The 27,753-nt window shown below is 40.8% G+C and overlaps 1 protein-coding gene and 1 long non-coding RNA gene across 3 annotated transcripts in view; both read right to left on the reverse strand.

Moving 5' to 3' along the window:
• LOC134173055 (uncharacterized) overlaps positions 1-27,753 on the reverse strand; it is a 314,635-nt gene that overhangs the window by 245,771 nt on the left and 41,111 nt on the right. The gene's annotated exons all lie outside the window — the stretch shown is intronic.
• Positions 1-27,753, reverse strand: part of NFKB1 (nuclear factor kappa B subunit 1) — a 61,485-nt gene that overhangs the window by 9,081 nt on the left and 24,651 nt on the right. For both annotated transcript variants that reach the window (XM_062636720.1, XM_062636719.1), the window contains exons 6-16: positions 21,587-21,735; positions 19,911-20,074; positions 17,598-17,756; positions 15,565-15,669; positions 13,627-13,718; positions 12,903-13,041; positions 9,662-9,784; positions 8,534-8,623; positions 7,680-7,874; positions 4,850-4,991; positions 622-736 (exon numbers count right to left, since the gene is read on the reverse strand). In XM_062636720.1, coding sequence (XP_062492704.1) covers positions 622-736; positions 4,850-4,991; positions 7,680-7,874; positions 8,534-8,623; positions 9,662-9,784; positions 12,903-13,041; positions 13,627-13,718; positions 15,565-15,669; positions 17,598-17,756; positions 19,911-20,074; positions 21,587-21,735 — 1,473 coding nt within the window. The remainder of the gene's footprint in view (positions 1-621; positions 737-4,849; positions 4,992-7,679; positions 7,875-8,533; positions 8,624-9,661; positions 9,785-12,902; positions 13,042-13,626; positions 13,719-15,564; positions 15,670-17,597; positions 17,757-19,910; positions 20,075-21,586; positions 21,736-27,753) is intronic.

Below are 27,753 nucleotides of genomic sequence, written 5' to 3' on the forward strand. Positions count from 1 at the left end.
TGGGCAGCAACATCTCACCCTAGACCATGTCACCCAAGGCTCTGAGAAGACAGAATTGGCAGTTTTCCTGCTAGGTAAAAGACACAAGGATGGGCTTTTTTAATTTTTGTTTGTTTTGCTATAATGTGAATCTAGAAATGAACGGGAAATCCTGGTGCTCATGTGATGGGCACAAATACCATCTGGGCTATAAGAAGGGCAGAGTTTGTACAGCTTCCCCATGCTTACAGAAAACTGATGACGCAGCAACTGACTCACAATCCCAAGTTATCCTATGTTAGAAAGGCCAAAAGAGCCAAGAGTTGGCACACTCTGTGATCGTCACCACTGGTTTAATACCACAGAAGCCAAATAACGAAGACACAAACTGAAGAATTTTCTATCTTTGTCCTGTTTTACAGTTAACCCATGGAGACATTTTTGTTAACATCAAGGGAAGGTATAAACTGAACTGCTGAAAACATGCTTTTGCTCCTCCACCACCTTATACCTTAAGCTTATTTGTACTGCAGTCTGATCTGGGCTTATTCCAACATATAAAAGAGGACAGACAGTAAATCCTGCAATTTCTTTTTTACTGGCTGAACAATTCACAGTACTTATACCATCACAACTGAATACCTGATAAAGGTCGTTTCTCATGTTAATGATGTCATTGTAATTCAAATCAGCCATCACTTCCAAGAGGTCTTTCACCAGCTTAGTATGAAGGTGGATAATTGCTAAATGAAGGACGCTGAAACAAACAACAAACATTAACAAATGCATACAATTTACAAATCTATTATACAAATTGTAAGGTTTGCTGTAGATCTGATTGAATTCTAACAGAAACACTTGCCTATTGGAGGTCACGATTTCAGCACTAAATATCAGCATCTAAAATGAAGGCCAACATTAAAATGCTTGTCAGAAGGGAATAGTGTTTCACCCTTTAATCACAAAAGCACAAGTTTATTACTAGTCTAATAAATACAAACACTGGAGCACAAAATAATTGTTTCAGAACTTGCTGAAATCCCCAGATTTCATGCTTTGACTTCTGCAGCACTGAACACTTCTTTCTGTGAAACCCTTCCTTCAGAATTTCCACAGGCCTCTCTGCCATCAAAGCAGATTTTCCCTTGGGGGTTTCCCCACAGCTGTGGGTTTTAATTTCCTTCGTTTTCAAACAGAAGAATGATGAAGGACTGGCCTGGTGACTAACAGCCACAGGGCTTGCAGCAGTGGCCAGAGACCTCAAAGCCAAAGGAAAAACCCGTTCTGGGACATGAGTGACTGCACAGCAAGGCACTTCACCACTCCTACTGGTGAATGTGATGGCCTTTCCCGTGCTCTTCTCCTTCACCACCAGCCACGGTGGCTGTACTTGCAAAAGGACACCAGGAAAACAGGAGGTTGTGAATCCTACACCCCATCTCAAGCACAGCTCCATTTGTCTTGTTCCCTTTGGACTTTCTTTCAAAGTCATGCCCTTTGTTTTGAAACACATCCTACCAAGCTCTCCCTTAACAGATGTTGGCAAGCCCCTAGACTCATCTTTTTAGTACATTGCTGCTGGGACACAGTATCAACATAGGTCATCTGGCATGCTGCTAGAGAAATACCTAAATATACTCACATCTATGTTTTCATCAGAAGAACAAGGAGTTCCTTGCCATTTGGGGGGGTACAGTCATTTTGAAATTGAGACTGTGAGCGCTCAAAACCAGAAGATATGTTAAAAAGTGAAAAAAAAAAAAATTCTAAACTGAATTAATCCTCTAAGGGCCCATTTTATTGGTTCTGGACACTGCCATAGGCAGTACCACAGCCCTTTCCCTCCTTCAGCTCTCCTGTGCTGTTCAAACAGTCCCACCACTACTATAAAAGAGCTGTTCCTCTGCTCTCTGGTAGATGTGTCTTATTATGCCCTATCATGCTAACATTTTATTTCCAAATCTCACTTCAGAAACAAATCTGCTCTTCTACTGCCTTTAGTTCCATTTCCTGTAGCAAGTACTTTAATTTTACCCTGCCACTACATGTGATGCTGTAAAGACATGATGACTAGACCATGAAAGAGCAAGTCAATTCCATTTCTTATACAGTCCTACATCAGGAACTGCATTTCAGCCCCACTGTAGAGGCAGAATGCTGCTCCACCATCAGGCTTCTGGAGAAGAGCAGTGGTGCTGGTACAAATGCAGCACCAGCTGGTGTTACTGAGTGCCCACTGTAAATACGCAGTAATCAGGGACTAATGTATTTTGTCTTAAAGCCATGAAACACAACACACGGTCAAAATAAATGTATTTTCACTCCTTATATACTCCCTTGATGAAAGATGAGCAAAATTGCCGACAGCAACATTTCTTTAAAGGCTTAAGCAAAAATCTTGTAGTTTTTGCCATGAAATTTTCATGATTAACGTGAAAATTAGGAAAACTGATTTATGAATTCTGATTTTAAATTTTTAAAACCAGCTCCTGTGGGAAGACAATCACCAAAACTCTGTTTTGTTAAAAAGCCGCCATTTAGATGTATTACATGCTCACAGGGTAAAATACATCCCAAGAGAAAGGCATCATGAGCCTGAGCCTCACATATTTGCAGGTACTTCTTGACTCAGGAAGAAAACAACTACTTGCCATCATTCTGAAAAGTATTTTGACTTTGCTGAAAGTCCAGTTCTGAGGGGCACCTTACTGATATTTAAATGCAAGTCCTACCCCACCTCATGGTTTTAATTATAAAAAAAAAAACAAACCAAAACTCAGAAGCTCTATTGTCCTAAGTGCTTGCAGATTTTGTTGCTAGCTCCTGCCTCATTCATGTTCCTGCTTTCCTCAAAGCAGACATTAGGTTGCCAACTGGAAAGCAAAAGTAAAGCAGCTATCTCTGATTTTGCAGTGCTTTATCAGTAACCTGAGACCTATTTTCACTCTAAGTGGAAGGAAAGTTGTAGCCTCTGTGGGTAATCCTGCAGTGGGACAGCATGTCTCAGCCACTTGTAATTCTCCATCTAGCCAGATACCTTAAGGCTTATGTGGCTTCTACTGTAAAAAACACTACAATTTAAGGAAACATAAGTGATTGCACAGGGTCTGCCCAAAGCCTGCCAGCTAAAAAGTGAGGATGTGATAATGTCACTTCCTTCCACATTCCTTGCATGTGTTCAGAGCCACTACTGCTGAATTTGTTTTTAAATAACTACTAATCATTAGTTCCTCATTGTATTTCAGTCTCTTAGTCCCACAGAATCTGCATAGCTATAGAGGAACAAAATGGATTTCTGTTATAGCTCCTATTATTGAAGGACTGATATTAGCAAATATTAGCAGCCAGGGTGGCCACAAACATCCATGCAATCTCTTGGAAGACAACAGTACAGTACAGATGTAAGCAAGAACAAAATAGTTGTCTTGGAAGACCTTGGTGTCAGTGAGAGAAAAGCAGCAGGGACACTCCTGCAGAGAGACCCTCTAGAGTTTCTAATGTCTCCCAGTGCATCTGGTAAGCTAAAGCTTCCTGTAAACACAAGCCTTTTGCGGCATAGAAAGCACAGCACTCTCCTTCAGCACAAAGATGAGGGTCCCCATCAACTGTGTACCATGCTGCAGGCATGGCACTTTGTGGTCAGTCAAGATTTTAAGTACAAAAAAACAAACAAGCCCACAGCATGCTCAGCATATCCTCAAAGACCAGACTGCTTTCTGACAGGTACTGACTGGATCAATGAACTTTGTGGTGCAAGTGACTTTTCTGCAAATGCAACAAAAATGTCTACATTGCAGCTGTACCACCCCCAGACAGCACAAAGGAGAATGGTGTTTATTTAGAATCATAGAAGAGGGTTGGAAAGGACCTTAAGATCATCAAGTTCCAACCCCCCTGCCAAGGGCAGGGACAGCTCACACTAAACCATCTCACCCAAGGCTTCATCCAACCTGGCCTTGAACACTGCCAGGGATGAAGCATTCACAACCTCCCTGGGCAACCCATTCCAGTGCCTCACCACCCTCACAGGAAAGAATTTCCTCCTTATATGCAATCTAAACTTCCCCTGTTTAAGTTTTAACCCGTTACCCCTTGTCCTGTCACTACAGTCCCTAATGAAGAGTCCCTCTCCAGCATCCCTATAGGCCCCCTTCAGATACTGGAAGGCTGCTATGAGGTCTCCACGCAGCCTTCTCTTCTCCAGGCTGAACAGCCCCAACTTTCTCAGCCTATCTCCATACGGGAGGTGCTCCAGTCCCCTGATCATCCTCGTGGCCCTTCTCTGGACTTGTTCCAACAGTTCCATGTCCTTTTTATGTTGAGGACACCAGAACTGCACACAATACTCCAGGTGAGGTCTCACAAGAGCAGAGTAGAGGGGCAGGATCACCTCCTTTGACCTGCTGGTCACACTCCTTTTGATGCAGCCCAGGACACAGTTGGCTTTCTGGGCTGCAAGTGTGCACTGAAGCCGGCCCATGTTCATTTTCATGTCAGCGACAAAGACGTTAAACAAGACTGGTCCCAACACCGATCCCTGAGGGACACCACTCGTTACTGGTCTCCAGCCAGACATTGAGCCATTGACCACAACTCTTTGTGTGCGGCCATCCAGCCAGTTCTTTATCCACCGAGTGTTTCATCCATCAAATTGATGTCGCTCCAATTTAGAGACAAGGATGTCGTGTGGGACAGTGTCAAACGCTTTGCACAAGTCCAGGCAGATGACATCAACTGCTCTATCCCTGTCCATTTGATGAGAGCAGAGCTGCAATCCACGATCGGCACCCACAGGGGACAGAACAAACTGACTACACCATTCTGCTATCAAAACCATGACTTTCAACCTGGTAAGTACAGGCCAACTTACTTGTCTCCATTATCATCCTGGACAGCAGTGAGATGGCGCTGAACAGCCAACAGCATCTTCACATCTCCGGTTACAGCATAATCAAAGAGAGCATTGCAGTGACGCTTGGCAAGCTGCATGGCCTTCTCCAGGAACAGACCATCTGCAAAACAGAAGTTTTGCCTTCATCTGCTTTGTCTACCTTGCAACACCACCTTCCCTGGGCAGGCATTTGTGCTGAGCAGAGCACCAAGCATTATTCACTGATTCACTGAGACAGGTTGCCAGTTACTCCCAAGATGTAAGGACAGAGGGAATGAGTCCCTCAGAAAAAAATCTAGGTGCATGATGAGCATTCAGGCAGCAGGAATCTTGAGAACAGTCAAATCCTGAAAGCTACCTTTAGTTTGAGTGGTACTGAATTAAACGCATTGATGTGTGCTTTTGTGTAATGAGACAAAAGGAGCAGGAACTTGGATTTGCTTAGATACAAGTGACATCTGAGGACTGTTGTCCACAGAGGACTTTAAAGAACCTCCTATGCAGTTCTGAGTAGTTTAACTTGAGGGAACCAAGGCACAAGAAGCGTAAGTGACCCGTCAAATACTGCACAGAAAGTCACTGTAAGGCTATGGAATAAATGCAGGGCTTTGTGCACCCTCTCCCACCACTCAAATCATGCAGTCTCTCCTGCTTTGCAGCAGCGGCACAAAGAGTCTCTTCACCTGTTTAAAACATTGCAGTGTTTACCATGCTTAGTATTTGTAGTACCCTGATTCTAGATTTGTAACAGGTACAGCCACTGAGATTTTAGAAAGCAGAATTTGTCATGGTGGGGAGGCAAAGGGGAGAAAAGGGAGGACAGAAACTCATTTGTGGAAAAAAGTCAGTCTAGAAGCTCTGTCAATACCTTTGTGGTTCTGTACCAGCAAGAAACTAGTGAAAATGAAACAGATGAACTTTCAAACCCCAGTTGTCATTCTGGGAAGCAGTATCGTCTGAAACCAGCCTGTATTTTGAACAGTTTCATGTTTCTATAAAACCTTGTAAGGTTAAAAATTACTAGGAGCACACAAGCAAAACAGATGTCATTTAAAGCACACATAGGGAGAGATTACCCAGGATTTCCAGCTACACAAAACCAGGCATTTGGACTGATTCAGAAGAATATCCCTCATAAGTACAAACACATAATTTCTGCAAGCCAAGACTTACTCACCTATCTATGAAGATTATTGTTCTAGCAAATCCATCACTGTGGTTCCTGTACTGTATGCCCAGGCTGATACATTTATCTTTGCTATTTACCTCATAACACTAAGTAACAGCACTAAATAGATGTTGAGGAGACATATCCAGGGCAAAGGGTGTTAAGCAATTCATCCTTTTTTCATTACAGACATTTCCAAAAACCAAAAAACTGGATGCTGAAGCTCCCTGGTTTCCCATATCAAGCACACAGAAAAGATATCCTTCAAAACACTATAGAAGAGCATATTTAGCCTAATACCCAAATGTTCTAACCTACAAGAGCTGTTTCATGGAGCCTGTTCTTCTGCGTCTATTCTTCATATAATCTGGAGCTTGACATTGCCTCTTTTCATGCCATTATAATAGATAAAGAAAAGAAACAATTTCCAGCCTACAGTATTCACTACTGGGAAACCAGGTCAACAATTCAGTCCACTCCTTGGTGACTGCTAAATGGACATTTCTTCACATAGCAGCAAAAAATTTTGCGCTCTGAGTCAGTCGAGATTTATCACAACCAGAACTGTGAGCTAGCACCGAGCTCCTCAGGTTCTCTCAGGAGCATGGTCTGTTTCTCAGATCACAAGAAGCTACTACACCTTGGAGAACTACAACCCATCTGCTATGCAACTCTGGTTTCCCAAGCCGCAGTTTCTAGTGCTGTTAAATAGCAAGTGTTACACAGGGCTGAGACACACAAAGTAACGTGCCCTCTTCCTGACGAAGGAAACAAGAGTGCTCTAAATCACAGTGCACTTGGTAAAAGCCAAGAACAAGAAATTAGTTCCCACTCAATTCCTACCACTACCACATCTCTCTAGTCCAACTGTTGTTGTTTTTAATTTCATGAGAAACACAATTACTGAAATCCTTTAAGAAAGTGACCATCAGCTCTTCTGAGAAACCAACCCAGGGAAAGGACATCTTCCTGCCTGGGAAATGGATTTATATTTATAGTATGCATATATTTTACATTTATAAATTTATAGTCTGCATACAGTTTACAGCTCTGCTGCTAAACTGTTTCTACTGACTCCCCTTGCCTTCCTCCTCTTCTGTCTGATGTCTAAGACTTCGCTACCCAACAGTGTTAATTTTACTATGTATTTTTCACATGGGAACGTTCACATTTTAAATTCAAACCTTTACTGCTACTTCGCATGCATCTTAACAGTAGAACTGCAGGGAAGAACTACTGCTAACATCCATTTACTCATCCGTTAAAGTCTATCAAATATCAAAAGCCAAGTAAACTGCTGCGTTGTATGCCTTGCACCTTCACTGCTTCCAGTGTTCCTCATACAGGTTTATTATAAAGCAGTGCTAAATGTGCCCAGCAGGCTAAGCTATTTCTTCTCCTTAACATGACAAGCAGAAGCTCAGCTGCCCAGTGGCAGTGCAAAGGTGGATGATTATCTCCAACACTATGTATGGGGAGCGACCTTAGATTTGGGGGAATGGAATCCCTCCTGTTAACTCCAGGAGGAATTATCATATTTTGAAAACAGCAAACATATTTATGGAGTTTCCAGGCCTTTAACACCAGCTTTGCCCATACTACTGTTTGATCTACCCTGAACACATTTGCTTGTTCACTTACCCTGCCACCTCCAATTTGTTTCATTTACTTCATTTTTACAGAAAGAAGCAGCATCCTCCTTCTCCTCATGATAACCAAAGGTTCTGCACTCATTCCTCTCCGTAGTTTCCACTTTCACATCACATTTCAGGTCCTGTTTGTCACTTTGTTTATCACAGCTCTTCCCATCTTGTTCAGCTGTGCTATTTAATAGTCCTTCAAACAAAAATTAGTACCATTAATGTCTAATACTGTTGCTTTTTTATGCAAGTGATAAAGCTCAACTAGCCAACACCAAACCCTACAAAGTCTATACAAATACTGACATTTACATAGCTGTTATCATTAAGCATTCATAAATCATAATATTCCAGATGGCAACACACATGGGCAGACATAGCAATGTAACTTGCTCTAAAGTGATATTATGTTTTTGACAGCCTCTGCTTTAAAGATGAATTTTTATATATAACAAGATATATACCTCTCCTTTTATGATACAAGGATGCAAGTCTGAAGTATTCACAGGAAATCTAGCTGAATGATTCAGATTTACTTTTATTCTTCTGACATCAAATTCATCCCTTAGACTCTGGAAATAAGTACAGAGTATTCAACCTGCAATTACTTCCTTATTTTAGGAAGCCAAGAATGTCCTTATTATTAACTTAATCTTTTCCATTGACTTGTATGTTACTTCTTTGGGCTGTTGTGTATCAGACTATGGTGACAAAGGAAGATACCCTTCCTCTGGTCTAGTCCTTGTGTCACCTGCAATCAGCATGTTCAAGCAAGCAAAGGGCTGCTGCTCGAAACATACACTGAATACATAAGCACATGCAGGACTTTTACAAGGAACAACATTTTACTGTTACCATGTTTCATTCCAGCGTTGGACTTTGTTGTGCCAGGGTGGAAATGCATCCCTCCAAAAGCAGAGTATCCATATGAAGGATAACTGAACCCTAAAAAAAGGAAAAAGAATTAACAGAATTACAACCTAAAGCAATGAAAGCATCATCTGGAAGAACACCGATCCTAAAGAACTGGAATTTTGTTTTTTACGCACCTTCTGCTTTATTCCAGCCAATTAATTTTTCCAGGCTGAAGATGAACTATTCCTCATCCCTCCAAAATCCAAGAAATTCTAGATGGTTGGCTAGTGACATGCTCTATCCCAATATCCATAAATCCATACAAATGCAGTACCACTAGTATGCTCCATCTAAAACTCAGCTGAAACTTCACATGCTACCTCTATGTTTTCGAATCTTTGTGACTACAACAGATCCCATTCTGGTGTTACAGATGTGCTGTGAGCAATGCAGGTAACTATTTGAAAACTGCTGCTCTGTCTCCTGCTCTATAAAGAAGGTTTGAAAAGGTATTGTGGTTCAGATGAAATTTGCTGATCTACAAGTTTTTAGTGCTTTGCTGCAAGCGTTGAAGCAATGCTCTTATGCAGCCCAGATACACTCTGGCTTCAACAGATAAAGCATAGAAAAATTACTAAACAGTATTGCAAAATTTGTAATAGTTCTTTGCACTAACAGGGTTAATTTGCCAAATTCTACTCAAGGTCTCAGAAATAATTAAGAACCTGTTCAAATTTCAAGCCCCTAAGACAGTACTCAGCTGAGCTGTCTCTTGAATTTCAGTGCCTCTGAGGCCCTAGGAAGCAACAAAGCTAAGGTGTTACGGATTCCTGACTAGACTCCCTCAAACAGAAAGGTGTTATCTGTGACTTAAAGCTTCAAGGAAAAGGGAAAAGTCACCAGCAACCTTATATCCAAGTAGGAAAAAAAAGGAGCTGATGAAATATTTAGAAAGCAATGAGATACTTGGACTGAAGTGAGTAACACTGGTATAAAGACGGGAGAATAACGTCTTATCTATCTAGAAGGAGACAAAAGTCCTCATCACATTTTAAAAATCAGAATAAACATCTGTCCTGCTCTCAAAGTAGAACCCCTTCTCCTTTTTGACCAAAACTGCTGCCTTACCAGAGCCAGCACCGCCACCTCCCCCTCCATACATGCCACCTCCTCCTGTGCCGCTGCCTCCACCGAAGCCATCAGAGAAGTTTGGCATGAGCTTCTGTCGTTTCCTTTGCACTTCTTCTTTGTCTGGGTTAGGAAGAACAGATGTGGTAAGGAGTCATTCTTGCAGGTGGACACACACAAAGCAGCATGTGAATATATAAAGCATTACTTAAGTTCACTACTTCAAAAAGGAAAATGCAATGTTGTAGAAAAGTCAACTCTCTTGAAGCTCCAAATAATAGAACAAATTTGTATATAATGGAGCAGTGAGAATCCCTGTGAGAAGCAAGCTAGTGCCAAGTCCCCAGCAAGACCAACAGTATCACCTGAGCTCATGTGGTCTCTTCAGTTATGTCAGGTGCCTTGTGTCCAGACTGGGAAGGAAATGTACAGAGGTGTCTTAGGGGCTCAGCGTTTCCTTCAAAAGTGTCTCATGGAAATCAGTGGTCCCAAAATTGTTCTATGTCTAAGCCAAGTCATAAACCAGCACAAGTGCCCTGAACCACAAACTTGAAGAAAATTTGTCTTTGAGGAATATATGCCCAGGCTCTTCTACTAAGCAAATCTACTTCAGAAACAGACCCTTATGAAAGGGTCAGCAAATCACAAGGCACTTTGATTTCCAACAATGCAGAGTACCTGCAGTGCCCTTTGAACTTCTGGTTAAGGGTAAGGAGGGCAAGAAAAGGTGAAAACAATGTTTACTTGAAATGATTTACTTAAAGTATCAGAAAAGCCACCAGAATGAAGACAGCTGTCAGGCAGGACATTACACTGTCAAACCATGATGGGTGAAATAGGAAAAACAAACCTAAATATTCTATAGTGTAATAGTACTTAGGCCCCTTGGAAAGCAAACCACAAAGATTTCCAGTACTAGGGAAAGTGAAAATGTGAGAGCTACCAGAGAGCTACACAAGTAGGGATACAAACACTACAGGGGTTTAAATCCAGTTGGGTTGTTGAGGAAATAACAAAATACCCTTTGTTCACAAACCTGCTAGTTTTCAACAGTCCTACAACAAAAAGAAATTTCATGCACAGGCACATCAGTCAGTGCATCAAATGAGACAGAGGAATACATGAACAAGTATACTGAAACATACAAGTGCATTACTTCCAGGTACACAAGATCTGTAAGTAAATACACGTGCACATGCCAAGCATACTCACACTGATGAGGAGAGAAAACTCTAGAGAGCAATCTAGTCAGAGAAACAAACAAAAAATCCACATACACGTGTCTAAGTTTGTGTGAACACTTGCAACAAGGAAAAGAACAGCCCCTAAGTGGTAATTTCATGATTAGGTTGTGTAGGGGATCTGAAAATACACATAACCGTGTTGAATTAATTTTACTCCATTAAGAGGCACATGCAAGAGGTTTACTTCCAGTCTGGCAGCTTTGCTCTGCAGCTGTACACTTCCACCTTCCGTAATACTTGTGCAAGATTCCTGAAAATCACTGCTGATATAAAATCCTCTGGCAACTCTAAGGTTTTGTGAATGGATGCCTTCTGCTATTTTATTGTAATAAGTGTAATGTATATTCACTTGGATGTCAACCACCATCCCTTTTTTCTCAGCCCTCCTTAGTCCATCACCACTAATACACACATTTTAGAGATTTTGACAGGGTATTGATTTTGGCTCTAAGTTAGGCACTCACAACGTGCAAGATTAAGACTTAATAGTGTGACCTGCAGGCAGGTGAACTGTTAAGAAAAAGATTGTCTTAGTACAATGAAAGACAAATTCTGGCTTGGGCCTCTAGGCACTTCCATATCATTAACATTACTGATATTTAAACCCATGACTGCTGCTGCCATTCACATCAAACACTGGAGACTTTAAAGAGCGCAGATCTGCTAGTTAAACTTCTTTCCTAACAACTTAGGAAGCAGGTCTGATGTCAACTATTCTACTTCCACTAAGCAACTACACAGAAGATTGAAACAGTACTTTTCCTGCTCTCACAAGTGTCTTGGGCTTACTTAACTAGAACAGTGAAAAACATCAGTGAAGTTGTGAGGCATGATGATAAAGGAGAGAACTGCAAAATATGTACTTTTTCCACCAGATACCAATGAGTCTTTGGTTTAAGGCTTCATCTGAAAGTACTGTCAGAAAAAAGTCCTCAGATACTATTCTGCAGAAACTCAGAGGAAGAGAGTGCCATCTACTGTATGGACAAGCATGTATGCGTATAAGAATCATGCAGGGAGTAAGCCTCACAAAGCAAATACGCACGGATTTACTGCCCACCAGTCCAACAAAAAGCCCACAGACCCATTACAGAGCTACCATGGTTCATACTGCACCAAACAAGAAGACAAATACCCTATTTTCGAAAAATAACAACTACAAAAAAATTCCCCCATTCCAAGAAGTTCCACCTTATTAAAGACATTCCTAGGCATCCTGCAGTTCTTTCTCCAGTGCGTATTTATACTGGAATATGTATTTCCTGGTCAAGCGGGCAGATCCCCGATGACTGGAAATTGGCCAATGTGACGCCTCTACAAAAAAGGCAGGAAGGAAGACGTTGGAAACTACAAGCCAGTCAGCCTGACCTCAGTGATGGGAAAGATCATGGAGCAGATGATCCTAAGTAGCCAGCAGGGCCAGGGCAGTGATCATCCCCCTGTACTTGGCACTGCTGAAGCTGCATCTCAAATACCGTGTTCAGTTCTGGGCCCCGCACTACAAGAGAGACATTGAGTTGCTGGAGTGGGTCCAGAAAAGAGCAGCAAAACTGGTGAAGGGTGTGAAGCACAAGTGTGATGAGGAACAGCTGAGGGAACTGGGGGTGTTTAGTCTGGAGAAGGCTCAAGGGAGAGTGTATCACCCTACAACTACCTGAAAGGAGGAAGTACTGAAGTGGGGGTTGGTTTCTTCTCCCAGGTAACAAGTAATAGGACAAGAGGTAACGGCCTCAAGCTGCACCAGGGGAGGTTTAGATTGGATATTAGGAACAATTTCTCCACTGAAAGGGTGGCCAGGCATTGGAACAGGCTGCCCAGGACAGTGGTGGAATCACCATCCCTGGAAGTGTTCAAAAAATGTATAGATGAGGCCCTTAGTGACATGGTTTAATGGTGTCTTGGCAGTCCTGGGGTAGTGGTTGGATTTGATGATCTTAAAGGTCTTTTCCAACCCAGCTGATTCTATGATTCTATATAAAAGAGGTTTAATGAATTACCTTTGATTTCTGGATAGTAAAGAAAAGGCTTTGGTTCGCTCGTTTCTAGATCAGATTTCCGACGCAGTTGTACAAATACAGATGCTGGTTTTGTGATATTGACATCTCGATACTTGGGTGTTTTGAACACAATAGCAAACTGTGAAGAAAACAAGGATAAGCACATCTATCATGGAGCACAGGTTTTGACAACTCTGCTTTTACATTTGGGTTGCTTATTAAGAGTTGGTTCATGGATTGTGAGGCAAAAACTCTTAGCAAAAAGCTGTAACAACAAACTTTCATTTTAGTTTTCAGCTGCACTTTTGAGTTCCAAGTCCTAAAGCTTTTGGGAAAGGCAGAACTGCCACAGAAAGTATCACAAGGTCATGACGTTAGCACTGCTGCTTGTTTGTCCCCGCATCATTTAGCATCAATTCTGTGGCTTTCCCAGTTCACAGGAGCTCTGAGAACTTTTTATATATCTTATCCCAATTTATCCTGGTGCATGTCAAAGCAATAGGTCTATCTCCCAATTTCCTCACACTGCATTCCTCACCTGCTTAATAACTTTATGTATGTCTTTAAAGAACAGTTAAAATTGTATTATTATTAGGAAGTAACCAACAAAAGAAGTGGTTAGTACAGGATATACAGATGCTTTCACCTCATTTACTAATTATAATATAATCCTAGTTTACAGAGATAAGAAAATCCACAAGAAATTACATGCTCTGTTACTTACCTGTCTATGTACATCTGTAGGAGAAAAGTCTCCAAAGCCTTCCCACATACCACCATTCTCATCCTCCTCATAGAAACGTATTTGAATATCATCTGCAAAGAGTGAAAGAAACACTCGCTGGGATGTCTGTGCATTTGTTTAACCTTCGGCTAGGTTTATTTCAGATAAAAATCAATATGGTCACGTTTTGGCTGGATGACAATATTACATAATACATGAATTACCACTTTTATACATTTTATGAAAAGATCATAATTAATGCGTTTTTTATATGATTTTTAGATCAGCCTAATTCTAATGGTTTCAGTAAAGTTCTTATTTACTGAGCAGTAAAAGGAGAACTAGGCTCAATACCTCTTCCTATTCTGGGGCTATAAGGCATTCCAGAGGAGCTTTTTTTGGAACAAACATGTAGGGAGGGGAGAACTTGAAGCGTGAAATGTAGAAACCACCCTCTCTCCTCCAACAGTTTCAGTTCAAAAAACACTGTAGCAAAACCTGAAGTGCCACAGTTCAAGTTCCGCTTGCTGCTGGCAGAGTGCCACTCTGGGGCTATGGCTCAGACAGGCTGCACGGGTGTGAGCAAGCGGCATGTCAGCAGTGATCCCTCACCCCCCAAACACAGCATGGGACAGAAACTGTGATTTGGCTTCTGCTCTTCTAAACACATTTTCTTTTGTTCTCTTTGTATTTATTTATATTTTTAGAAGTTTTTGGGAAGTATCACATTAGCATATGCCTTCCCAGCACTCCTGGTGAGAAAAACCCAGAAAAAGCCCATTCTCTCTTAGGGTGACTGAGGCGGGACAGCCTTTTGGAGCAAACAGACTGCTTCCTCTGGTCCATCACCTGCTAGTCTTAAGACTGTGAACCACCATGTCTAGTCCTGCTGCCCTGCATGCTCAAGTTCCTTCAGGCAGGAGGTTTCTGAGAGCAGTGAGGTCAGGGGAAACCCTGATCTGGCTGAGGGGAAACCCCACCTCAGGGCTTCCACTGAGTCAGACATTTATTTATTTATTTAGTGCACAAGAGTTATGTTTCATCTCAGCCCTTCTGATGGCTGCTGCTGAAGAAAAACAGCACTTTCAAAGCCACTAAAAGCCCCCAGGAGCCCTCTCTCTTTCCTAAGTGGTAGAAGAACGTTTGCAAGAAAGACAGGTGGAAAAGGACAGTGTGATTTTAACATGTACAAGGACCGATTCCAAACAGGCAAGAACAGTGCTCCTGCTCCACCATGCAATTTGCACCAGGGTGTCCAGGTACTACCTACAGCTGAAATCCAAAGGATTTCCCTCACTCCCACTTTTTTTTTTTTTAGTTCAGCCCCAATGCTACAACCAACCACATGAACCATTACCTTCCTATCCAAAACCAAAGCATTCAAAACCACACCAGCCCAATCCTGACACATTTATAGCCATGAGTAGAGATTACCAAAATAAGTCTGTGAGAAGTATCTGTTTACACTGAGTATTCTCCACCATTAGCATATACATAAACCCAAAGTTACTAGCAGCAGTGCTGAACACATTCAGTTCCCATCAGTGATTAATAGAGAATGCTCAGTCTTAATCTTTTTCACCAGGAACTTAAATCAGAAACTTTAATATAATTCAGAGCAGGAGTTAAGTTAATGGAGTCAATTATCCTCCAGGACCCACCATCCAAAAAAACCCAGAACACGTCCAAGGGCAGAAATCTGAGAAGAACAAAGATGATCCCATGGTCTCTGTGGAGGCAACACAAGCTGGATTTGCTTTGCAAGAGACTGTTTTGATTTATTCACTTTCTGGACTGCTGGCCTGACTTCCAGAAAGGCTGAGTGCTTACGATTCCTGCTGCCCTATTAGAGCAGAAGAATACTAAGGCAGCACAGCAGGCTTCACATGTGATCCAGATGAACACCCTGGTTCGCCTTACAATACTCAGGACTCTTACCTTTCTGAACCTTGTCACAGAGAAGGTAAATCTCTTCCCCTCCAGTTACACACCCTGCTGTTCTGTCCATTCTGACGATTTTTAAGTTGGAGGCATTGGGAGCTTCTATTGAAAAGAAACATCAAAAGAAAATGCTTACATTCATAATGGTTTTAGATAAAAAAAAAACCAAACCCAACCCCCAAAAAAACAAACCCAACCCCCCCCCCCCAAAATGCAGTACAAAGACAAGTCTCCAATACAACCTATGTAAATTTGCCTATGTTTTTTTAAACATGGATAAATCCACAGTTTTTCATCTGAAAGGCAAAATCTTTTATCCTCTAAGCTTTAACTGAACTGTGAACTATAAATGGCCCCGGCCATTCCAGCACAATTACTGGTGGAATTACTGAACTACTAAAGTAGCACAGCAGTGAACTGCATTCAATACTCTGCACCAGCACTAACAAGAGAATGTATGGGGTTTTTTTCCCGTTTTCTTGACAGTGTGACTCTCACTGTTTCACTGCAATATGCAATTCTTTGCTTTACACAGTGGTAAAAAAAAACCCCTCTCCACAGATCTTAGTAGAGGCACCAGTGCATACCTATCGGTCCTCAAGACAGAACTATCATCTGATAAGTAAAAGCAGCTGTCATAGACAGCTACCAAAAGTTGCATCTACGCTGTGGAAGAGGCTTCAATGGTGCCAATGAAGAGTGTTAGAAAAAAACCCAGAAACCAAAAACTGGAATTAATAAATGTTAATTCAGAATTAATGAGCAAGAGTTTACCTTGGGGGCTCAGAAACTAGTAACTGACATCTCTGAAGCAACTTAAAAATGCAGAAACATGCATACAAAATTTTCCCTCTATTCATATCCGTAGTTGGAGTCAAAATTTTGATGGTCAGGTTCAGAACAATAGGATAACTTCAATTATTTTTATATGCATGGCTTGATACATGCTCTACATCTGTTGATGCTTTGCCCTTCTGCGCCTCTTCGCTTTACAGATACTTCCTATCATTATGCAGGTGTGAGAGTAATGAAAACCAATGGAATTTGTAATTGTTTCTAATGAAATATCAAGATTCCTTAAAGACACTGCTTGGTAAATCACCTCAGCTTTCAGATGAAAAGACCGTGTTTTCTCATCCAGAAAATGCACATCATGTGTGGTATAAGAACAACAGGCATTACTTTTTCACTCAGTGAATATATGTAAAATGGCTGCGCTACATCATTACACTCCCCAGTGAGTAGCAAAGCTGACTATATTTGAACAACTGCATTTAATACCTTTTCATCTAGACTTCGTCCTTAAAAAACGATGATATAAGCATGACTGTTGAGCAAAGTAAAAAAAGGTACTTTTTCTGAGTCATTACAGAATGACTATCAGGAACATGGTAATCCACAGCTACAGGGAGGAAAACTCAGGCAGCAGAATGGGTTCAGGTAAAACGAGTAAGTAGAATTGAAATGCACAAAGTAGAACATGAAGTTAAAAGATTCATTTAGAAAAAAGACAGGGGTGTCAAGAAGTATAAAAAAAAATACTGACAGGCCTAAAGGACTGCCAGCTCTGCTTGTGCTAAGCCTCACAAAGCAAGGACAAGAAGCTCGCCAGGAAAGCTATAAGGTGTCAGACTTTTAACAACGATTGAAGCAAAGGAATTTTTTCCTCACATCTTGCATGACAAGGCTTTGTCACAGAAAACAACTGAAAACCCCGCAAAATTCAAGCACTTCTTATGAATGTAACAAGAATTTACAAAATCCTCATAATAAAAGTGGCAGAATTAAACATGCTAACAGCAAAATATCGTCTTCCTTTACAGCTTACATCACCGTCTATTAAACACCAGAATAACGTATTTGGGTAGACATGGGGCCAATTATGCACGGGCTACTTACTTGTTACTGATCACATAATGGGCAAGCAGCAGGGCTAGATGAATCTACCTACAGCATTATCTACACATCATTTTTGCATGTACAAAAGCTCCCCCCTTATTGAAAAAGTAATTAAAGTCAAATATACTTACTGCTGTCATATATTGCATCTGATATAACAGGATCAAGTTTCCGTGTGAAACTACCATTACTGTCAGGGAGGAAGGCTGTAAACATCAGACGCACCACACTGAGATCCATTTCTTTAGTCTGCTGTACTGCCGCCTGACGAATAATTTCTCTTTCTCGTTCTGGAACCGGTAAGTAGACAGATGAATTAACACAAGGGGTAGACCCATAACAAATCAGAGAAAGCATTTTCCAACCATTACTATCAAAAGCCACCAGTACTCAGGAAATGTTTTTCTTTCCATTTAGTATCACAGGATCATAGAGTGGTACAGGCTGGAAGGGACCTTAAAGATCATGTAGTTCCAACCCCCTGCCATGGGCAGGGACACCACACACTAAACCAAGTTGCTCAAAGCCCTGTCCAACCTGGCCTTGAACACTGCCAGGGATGGGGCAGGACAGCTTCTCTGGGCAACCTGTGCCAGGCCCTCACCATCCTCACAAAAAATGATTTCTTCTAATGTCTAACGTAAATCTCCCCTCCTTCAGCCTGAAAGCATTCCTCCTTGTCCTATCACAACACGCTCTTGTAAAAAGTCCTCCAGATTTCTCGTAGTTCCCCTTTAGGTACTGGAATGCTGCTATAAAGCCTCTCTGGAGCCTTCCCTTCTTCAGGCTGAACAAGCCCAGCTCTCTCAGCCTGTCTTCATAGGAGAGGTGTTCCCTCTGACCATTTTTGTGGCCTCCTCTGCTCTCACTCCAACAGCTCCAAGTCCTTATGTTGGGAGCTCCAGAGTTTAACTCAATGCTCCAGGTGGAGTCTCACAAACATGGAGCAGGATCCTTTGGCCGGCTGGTCATGCTGCTTTTGATGCAGCCCAACACGCAGTAGGCTTTCTGGGCTGCAAGCGCACACTGCTGGCTTATATTGGGCTTCTCATCAACCAACACCCCAAGTCCTCCTCATCAGGGCTGGTCTCAATCCATTCTCTGCCCAGCCTATGTTTGTGCCTGGGACTGCCCTGAACCAGGTGCAGGACCATGCACTTGGCTTTGTTGAACTTCAAGAGGTTCACGTGGGTCCACCTCTCAAGCATGTCAAGGTCCCTCTGGATGGCATCCCTTCCCTCCAGTGTGTTGACCGCACCACACAGCTTAGTGTCCACATCAAACTTGCTGAGGATGCACTCAATCCCACTGTCCATGCCTCTGACAAAGATGTTGAATAGGGCCAGTCCCAATAATGACTTCTGAAGAACACCACTTGTCACTGGTCTTCACTTGGACATTAAGCCGTTGACCACAACTCTGAGTGAGACCATCCAGCCAATTCCTTATCCATGGACCAGTCCATCGGTCCATCCGTCAAACCCATGCTTCTCCAGTTTTGAGTCAAGGATGTTGTCAAACGCTCTGTACAAGTCCAGGTAGATGATGACAGTCTCTCTTCCCTTATCCACCACTGCCATACCCCATCATAGAAGGCCACCAAAATTGTCACGCACAACCTGCCCTCAGTGAAGCCATGTTGGCTGTTGCAAATCACTTCCTTATGTTCCATGTGCTTCAGTGTAGTTTCTAGGAGGATCTGCTCTATGATCTTACCCCACACCGAGGTGAGACTGACCCACCTGTAGTTCCCTGGGTCTTTGTTTTTTTCCTTATATAACAAGGGTTATATTTCCCCTTTTCTGGTCAGTGGGAGCTTCACCAGACTGCCAAGACTTCTCAAATATGATGGATGGTGGCTTGGCAACTTCACCCACCAGTTCCCTCAGGACCTGCAGATGCATCTCATGAGGTCCCATAGATTTGTGTGCCATCAGGCTCCTTAGATGGTCTCAAAACTGATCTTCTGCAATAGAAGGTTCTTAGTTCTCCCAGTCCCTGCCTCCACCCTCTGCAACTCTGGCAGTGTGGCTGGAGCTCATTTTGCAGGATATGGGTGAAATGCAGCCGAATGAAAGAGTATTCTCAAAAGAAGGTCCCTAAGTTACTTAAGGATAGCATGTCTTGCAGCAATAATGCAAAATGGCTGTTTATCTTCTCATTAAACAGGTTAAGACCAATGAAATAACAGGTGCAGAGATGGGTACAGGCAGCTATGGAAGGATGTTGCTCTATCTCATGTGTGTGTTGACAGCAATGAGTCCTTCATTCAGACTTTTTAAAACACAGCAACAACACACCACCTCTTAAAGTACACAGCCATAGGCTGTCTTCCTATCAAAGGCCTTTCTCTAAGAATCTGTGTTTTCAGAAGCTAAACCTTTTTATTTTACTAAAAAGCCTATTAAAATACCTACTAAACCCAGGCCATCAGTTCTACATACCAGTTAACTGTCTGTCTCCACATCCTTCTGCCTGCAGATAGCCAAGTTCAGGATGCACCAGGAGTCCCGGGTTGTATCCTTTTTTGCAAGCATCTATCATGCGTGTTTCCAGAGTTTCAAACACTTTCTTCTTTGTGACATGAAGTATTCCAAGATTTGCAAACCTGCCAAGTTTTGATCAAGGGAAACATTTTATTAATTCTTTATGCCAAACCTGCCGCAGGCACTCTCTCTCTTACCAGAGGCAGCTACACAACTGAAGTCAATGGGCAGACTCTGTAGGCTTACTTAAGCACTATTAATTCTTGAGGGCAAATCTTCCAGTAAGAAAAATCCACGCTTACAAAACACATAAAATGTGCACCGTTATATGGCAGCGACTGTATGGGTGCTTGGGTTTTTCCCATGGCATAAGTAGTAAGTATTAGGTTTCAGACTTACACTGTGGAAGCAACTTAAAAACATTTGAAAATCTGGCTGTCACACTTTGCTCTGTCTTGGCAATGACATCAATATTTCATTCTATATGTCTGTTATACAGAACAACTGCTTAGAATAAGCTCCATCTGTTCAAAATGATTTGGAGACCAAGCTAAAAAGCTAAAAACAGTGCAAGGTTTTCCAAAGGAAATGTTTTAAGCACGGCCCTGGACATTCAGCAAAACACTTCAGGTACCTACTTGAATGAAAACTTCCATAATAACAAAATGTGCTTTTGTAAAAATCTCCTGGCATGTTTAAAAATCAATTAGATCTGGAAGTATGAAAACAAAACAACTCAGTTTTCACGTGGGTCAATTGAGGATAGGAGAGCTGTTTCTAAACATCTGATGAAAAACAAGACAGGTTAGGAAATGAGCCAAACTTTTCAAGATGAAAAGGAGCATTTCAAATAAAGCTATTTAAATTGTTGTGCTTGGTAAAGTCAGTGCACTGGGCTTGGACATCAAAAGTTACAGTTTAAAAGAATCTCTCTCTCTCTCTCCCAACCTTCTCAGGTTTTTAAACTTCATCTTCTTCACCAACAAAGACATTCTTGAGATCACAGAACTAAAACTCACAGCCAGTATGAAACCTGATCTAAGCCTGAAAATGTAGACAGAAGCCTCAGCTTCATTTACTGATATAAACAATTATTCTTTTAAATTAAAGAACAGAACTACTACAATTTCACTACAATCTTACTGCTTTAAACTTAAAAAGTTTGACTCATTTAGTATTTTCATGTTTATACATGTCTTGCATTAATTTCAAATTTACTAACCCTATTTTCCTAACGCTTTTCACTATATTCCTATTAGCAGATTTCAGCAAAAGCAAAATATGAACCAAAACTGTAACAGAAGCAATTTCAGTCTTTCTCTTTGATCAAAACACCTTACATTTTAAAGACTGGGCTGAGGATACAAACTTGGACTGCACACCAAGAGATTGAAATTCTATAAATTCTAAAGTGAAAATTATTTGCTTACACCTATTTAGCTTGCTTAGGGCAAATTCTGTAGTGGTAAACAGACACCCCATTTATTTTTCTATTTAAGATACAAACAAAACACAGATCAGAGCATGAACACCAGTTAGCTGCCTTTTAGTAGTATTTTTTATTGCTTCTTACAGTGCTTATACTTGATTCTCCTTCCTTTAGTCCAACTTCACAAATGAGTTGACAGACTTACCCTACAACCATATCTTTAGGTCCTGCATTAACAGTGCATACTCCATCTTCACAAAATTTACCCACCAAACTGTGAGCGTGTAAGTGGACGTATTTCCCATTAGTAACTAACTGGACGATTACTTTTGCGGGTCCAACATAATTGCAAATCTGTAAATAAATACATAAAAAGTGGGATTGTTTGTTTGGGTTTTTTTTTAATGTAACAAGCAATGATTCCAGCTAAGTGTCTTCTGTCAGCAAAGCAAAACTAAACTTACATAGAAGTGTGTATGCGTCTCCTCATGAAATACAAGCTAACTGTACCAGCTCATCACAAAGAAAAGCCAACAATTGGGCTTGACATATAAAATGGCAGCAGAAATGACCAAAAAAGCTAAGAAATAAAACAAAGCTAAAGGAAAGCATCCTTCTATTTCCCAAATCATGAACCTCTGGTTTTACACTTTGGCCAGTAACTCTACATTGCTCTCCTTAAATTTCAGTTAGGACATTGAATTCGCAACTAACATTGTTATACATATAAGAAGCATATAGAAAATGTAAGTATTTAAAAAAAAAACCCTGCCCAATTTGAAAACACTTAAAAGTATTTTTAAATATTATGATTGTTTAAAAAATTTTGGTCCCATTACAATGACTTTTCAGGTAAAGGCTTTAAAGTGAATTAATTTCATATTTGTAGGTATTTTGTTAGTTCAATACGCTACATCAGCACATTTTCCCTTATCATTTCTAATCACCATACACTTTTTAATGGCTTTTAAAATTGTTATGCCAAGTAATGCCCCAAAACAAACCTGAAATTACTAATGACATACTGTATTGGTAAATTATTTGCTTTACATGCGTTATTTAGAACTTTTTTCCCCACAAGTAATATTCTTTAAGTCACTTACCGGTTACGTACCACTTTCAAATTATGCTGAATATAAAACAACTCCACTTTTTAAAAAAGCAAACATTACCTTCCCTTCCAATTCACTTAATTAACCCTTTTATCAATGTTGGGGTTTTTCCCTCCTCCTCTAATTTTTCTTTTAATTTGCCTTGGGCAAAATTCTTTGTATTACAGCAGCTAACAGATCTAATCAACCAAGGTATTAAAGGATCATGATAAACATTAAAGCGATGAATCTGTGATGAACTGAATACCCAAGGTTATATTGTAGATAAAATGCTGATAACCAGGGATTGCCACGATTTTACCACATTACTAAGTCCTGCTAGCTTCCTCCACTCCAGTTAACCCCTCTCTTGAACCCATTCCATCACAGCTGAAGCACTCCGCATACATACAACACGTGCCCTCCCATCTTCCTATTCACTGCTAAAAGCAAAAACAAAAATCCCAACTATGAGAAAGCTGTTCCAGAAGGAACAGGTGTGCAGAAGTTCTCTCATTACTCACTGCCTGCTAGCTAACTGTTTAATACTGGAGAAACTTGCATTTTGCACATGCTGGTTTCTAAAATAGAAAACACAGGGCACTCATGCTTCCCTCCTGTTTCCAAATTGTAATCCTTCCTGGACTGAAACAACAGAGAGATGCAGAATAATCACTGCTTCACCATTTCCACCATTTACCACCAGTGAGATAAAGCAAGGATCTCTATGTAACTTTCACAAATCCATCTGAAAATAAAAATGATGGCGTGTGGTGCTACATGTCACCACCACTACTACAATTAACTTTTCAAGAGGGAGGCTTTAAAAAAATCATTTTAATTCAATTTCGCACTAAACAAGCCTTTCCCTGCTATAAAGTTCCCAGCATGTCTATAGTGTTATATTCATTATGAGTAACAAGCATGTTCTAGTATCACATCAGAAAAGTTCAAGACAATCCCGCATCAGCTGTAGAAACCACAGTGAAACCATAGGTAGGACTACAGCACGTCAAGGACTTTCCAGCCTCTGAAGGCAGAACATATAACTGCAGTGGTAACCAGATTGTAATCTGCCCCTGCTACTCAGCTCAGCATGATCTTTGTAGTCTCTCTCAGGGAAAGAACAAAAGAGTTCTTAAAATGTAATACCTTATGTAGGTCACAAGGCAATAAGGGACTGTTTTTGCCATCCAGTCTGATGTCCTCCACAGCAAAGGCTACAGAACGTTCCTGAACAATTTCCTACCTGTATTTCTTACAGACAGACCTTCCCACTTGACTTTGAGACATCCAGGCTATCTCAGTGGCCCGCAAAATAGCCTCAGTGGTTAAACAACCTTATGTACCATAAATTAAGTCTGAAATAATTTTTCAGTATATCTGAATCATCCAATACCACAATTTCAGAATAACTTACAATTTATGCTGGCACTAAGATACATAAAAGGTGACAGTTATTTACGTAAGAATTTAAAAACCACTGTCAAAGACATTAAAAGGTAGATGGCCTGTAACAATGCTGAATATCTATAGAAATCAATATAGAGGTAGGGCTATGGTGATGACACAAAAACATTCTCAGCATGAGACGGAGATAGCATGTGGGTACTGTACTGCTCAAAATCAGAGCTGTGATGTTAGAAAAAAAATAGCTACCGAACTTCAAATTACACATAGGGGAGAAAAAGAAAACAGGGAGTTCCTGGGAAGAGCATAGCTGTAATACTTGATTACATCCTGTACTGAAGCAGCATTCAATTGATCTAATCTGATAAAGTTAAAATGCTGCAGGCTCACATTTTTCTGCTTTTTCTGTTTGAGAGAGATTTGTCTGAGAGATTAAAAGGACCCTGTCAACTTGAAACTGAGTCAATTTCAAAAGACAAGCTGAAAGTTTGTTCAGTTATTTCACATCCTTCTGCAACCCAGACCCCAGACCATTTTTTATAGTTTCTAAAACTTTACAAAAAATTTACAAGAACATTTTCCTACTTCAGTGATGTTTTTCACAGTTACTCTTACAAGCAAGAAGTGAAACCAACTGGTCAATGACAGAAAGCAAATGATGGAAGACCATGTCAAACCTACAAAGCTAGCAACTACAAAATACCTACTTGTCTTCCAGTCACTTTGTTACAGCAACCACATCCCCAGTCCTGCCTAACCTTCAGGGTGTGACTGGTGCTGCCCTCAATACACACTTACAATAATTGTTTCACAGACAAGGCATCACTCACTCTTTAGATACAGTATGTTTTCACAGAGCAGCATCAATTTTTTTTCAGTTGCTGGTTTAAGATAATATTTCAGACATGGTACAAATCGTTTCGGCAACTGAATGCTTAGGTAGAGGTCTAAGAATAAGCAATGTAACTTAAACCAATGGGAGCTGAAGATCTTCCGATCCTTTGAACCTGAGGTCACCCTCATGCCAAAAAAACAGAGTTAGGTGCTCTGCTTGAGGATCCCAGCTACACGGACTCAGTGATCCATAGTCAGCCAAATAAACTATAACGGTAAAAAGCACAAATCTAACTGAATTTAACTTTGGTTGAATTTGGTTCAGTGCAGATCATAATGAAAAGTCTGCTCATTCTTGTCTAGTGTTTATTCCCTTAATTCAGCTGTTAAATGAATTTTTAACTTGTAATCAGTGATCTACCACTCTACAATTTAATTCCTGCAGGGGCAAAAAAGCAAATATGCTGCTCCTTTCTTCATCAAGAAGGCTCATAACAAAGTAACTTGACTAATTTTTCATAAATTCCCCTCCTGAACTTGAAGTATGTGCTGAAATCCCCAATTTCAATGAGAATGCTTATCTCCAAATTGAGGTATAATTTAGGATAGCCCCAGGATATGACTGGATGGGCAGTTCTTCTGTTCAGGTACCTGGGTTCCCTTAATTGTATGCAGCTTTGATCCACAAACTGAACTGCATAATGTCCAAACTCCTCGGCAGAGACATGGTGCTCATCAGCTCGGGCACAACTGCGCAGTCGCTTACTCGAGTCTCTGGGCTGGAGCTGATTTGCATCCTGCTCACAGAGAATAGGCAACTTGAGTTCGCAGCCACCCACAGAGATTTGCCCCCAAGGAGATGAAAATTCAGGACATATCCTTCACACCACTATTTTGAGCAAACTCTTTTCACACCCAAAACTGGATCAAGTACTTCAGTGCAAAACATGAGTTTGCCTACACTAACATCAGTATGTAAGATCATGACACACATGGTAAACATGTAAGAAAGCCAGTGGAAGTTTTCTGTGTCAGTTTTCTCATAGTTCTTCACATACATAAACCCAGGAAAATTATGAATAAAATTTTAGACAGTTAAGTAAGCTGGTGATAATACTAGACAATAGAGTTTTCTTCTTTCTTCTTACACTATTGATTGTTCCCCTGGACAAAAAGTTAACGATGAATAAGAAGCTCAGGAGCTTTGATTTCAACTATTATAGATGCAGATTTGCCTTAAGTGTAAAGGCTGGCGTTGTAGAACTGCTACATTAACACCTGACCTACACCATCTCATAATACTCTATACAGGAGGTAGTTAAATATGTAATTAACTACCAAAACACCTTGCTTAGAGACACAGGAAAGTCTTCAGCATTCCAGCCCAGAAATGAAAGACATCTTTATGTGTTCTAGCTCAGCTACACTTTAAGGACGCTTTTATGTGCACTAAAAATGTCTATTTTCAGCACATTCCATAGCAGCTACTGCTAAATTATATCAGCTTTCTCTGCAGAGCTGGCCAAGCAGAAGAGATGCTAATGGTAGCTATACCATGGCCAAGGTGTAAAGATCTATCACAAAATCTCCTTTTCACAGTACAATCAAAGTTTACGCTACTGTCCTTTCACAGCACTGTCATCAACTAATGGAGGTGTTTTGGTGAAATTCTTAGCACAAGAGTTAAAAAAAACCCAAATCAGATCAAAAACCCCTAATGCAACATAAAATAGCAATCTTCAATTGTGCTCACCTCAGTTATGACAAGGTGAGCACCCTTTGACAAAACACAGAAGAGACTTACAGGAAAAGGTGTGAAACACTTCTGTCTTTACTGGCACCACTTAAATCAAGAACAGGCACTAACAAGCAATGGCCCTGAGGAATTTACTTGTTGTGTTCCCTTGCCAGCCTCTCCCAGCAGGTGTTGCCATGTGGGGATTTGTACTAGAAAAAAAGCCAGATGCATACAGTAGGACGAGAGTGAGGGAGAGAAAGGGGGACACGTGTATGTGCGCGCGTGTGTAAACTTTAGATGAAATTAAAATCTGATTATCAATGAAAACAGAAGGTTTGATGGAAAGCCAAACAACACTGTGCTTTCTAGTTTACTCACAGAGAAATTCCATTTCCTGTATAACTCCTCATTGCATATCTCCTTGTCATGCTATTGTGTGACCCACCACACTTTATAAAGTACCATTTGTATTATCAATGCAGACTGGATTAGAATCCAAAGATCTGGCTCAATTGAGATAAATTATATCTGAACATACCAATGAAATTTAATTCATTGGTTCACCATTACCATCACAAATGGATAGGGGAAAGCAAGTAGATCCTTTGCCTGGGCTAGAAATTTTTCACAGGGGTTTTGAAAGGCTACATAAAATTAGCTTTCCCAGCCTCTTCTCAATTTGCAAGATTAACACCTTAGGCTATCTCAGCCAATGCTGATTATTTTCCATTGAGTCATGCCCATACTGATTCATTATGGAGATGCAACTGTTCCAAACTCCAGCCTTTCTCAAGAACTGCGTAAGAACTACACATGTACTGCTGAAAAAGCTGAGGAGTGGCACAGACGAAGACAGAGGCTGTCTGCTTGCCACTCTTCCCTCCCCTTCTCTCCCCATAAAGGAGAGAGTAAGCGATAATGCCAGAATTTAAATGCATTAAGAGATAACACCAGAATTAAAATACATTAACCCTGATCCTCATGAAACAATCTCTAGTGCAATAGTTCAAAGAGGTGATACAAGACTAAGACTTCCATTACCTTAAAAAAATACTGAAAAGAGACAGTGTATCTTTTTCCCACTTCCACGGAAAAAGAATTTGCTGCAAAAACCATAGGTAAAGACAGCTTGTCTCTAATCCTAGAATGATTAATCACCACTGTTATAATCTTCATATTGTACTAGCACAGACTGTTTCTTTGATTAGTATCTTTGAATTTTTTCCGGGGGGGGGGGGGGGGAATCCCCCAAAAATGTTCAGTGAACATCTGAACATAATGCTGCTACTGTTAAAATGA

Source organism: Pezoporus occidentalis, unplaced genomic scaffold (genome assembly GCF_034315485.1).
Source record: "Pezoporus occidentalis ecotype Australia unplaced genomic scaffold, CSIRO_AGI_Poc_V1 ctg49, whole genome shotgun sequence".
Taxonomy (NCBI): Eukaryota; Metazoa; Chordata; class Aves; order Psittaciformes; family Psittacidae; genus Pezoporus; species Pezoporus occidentalis.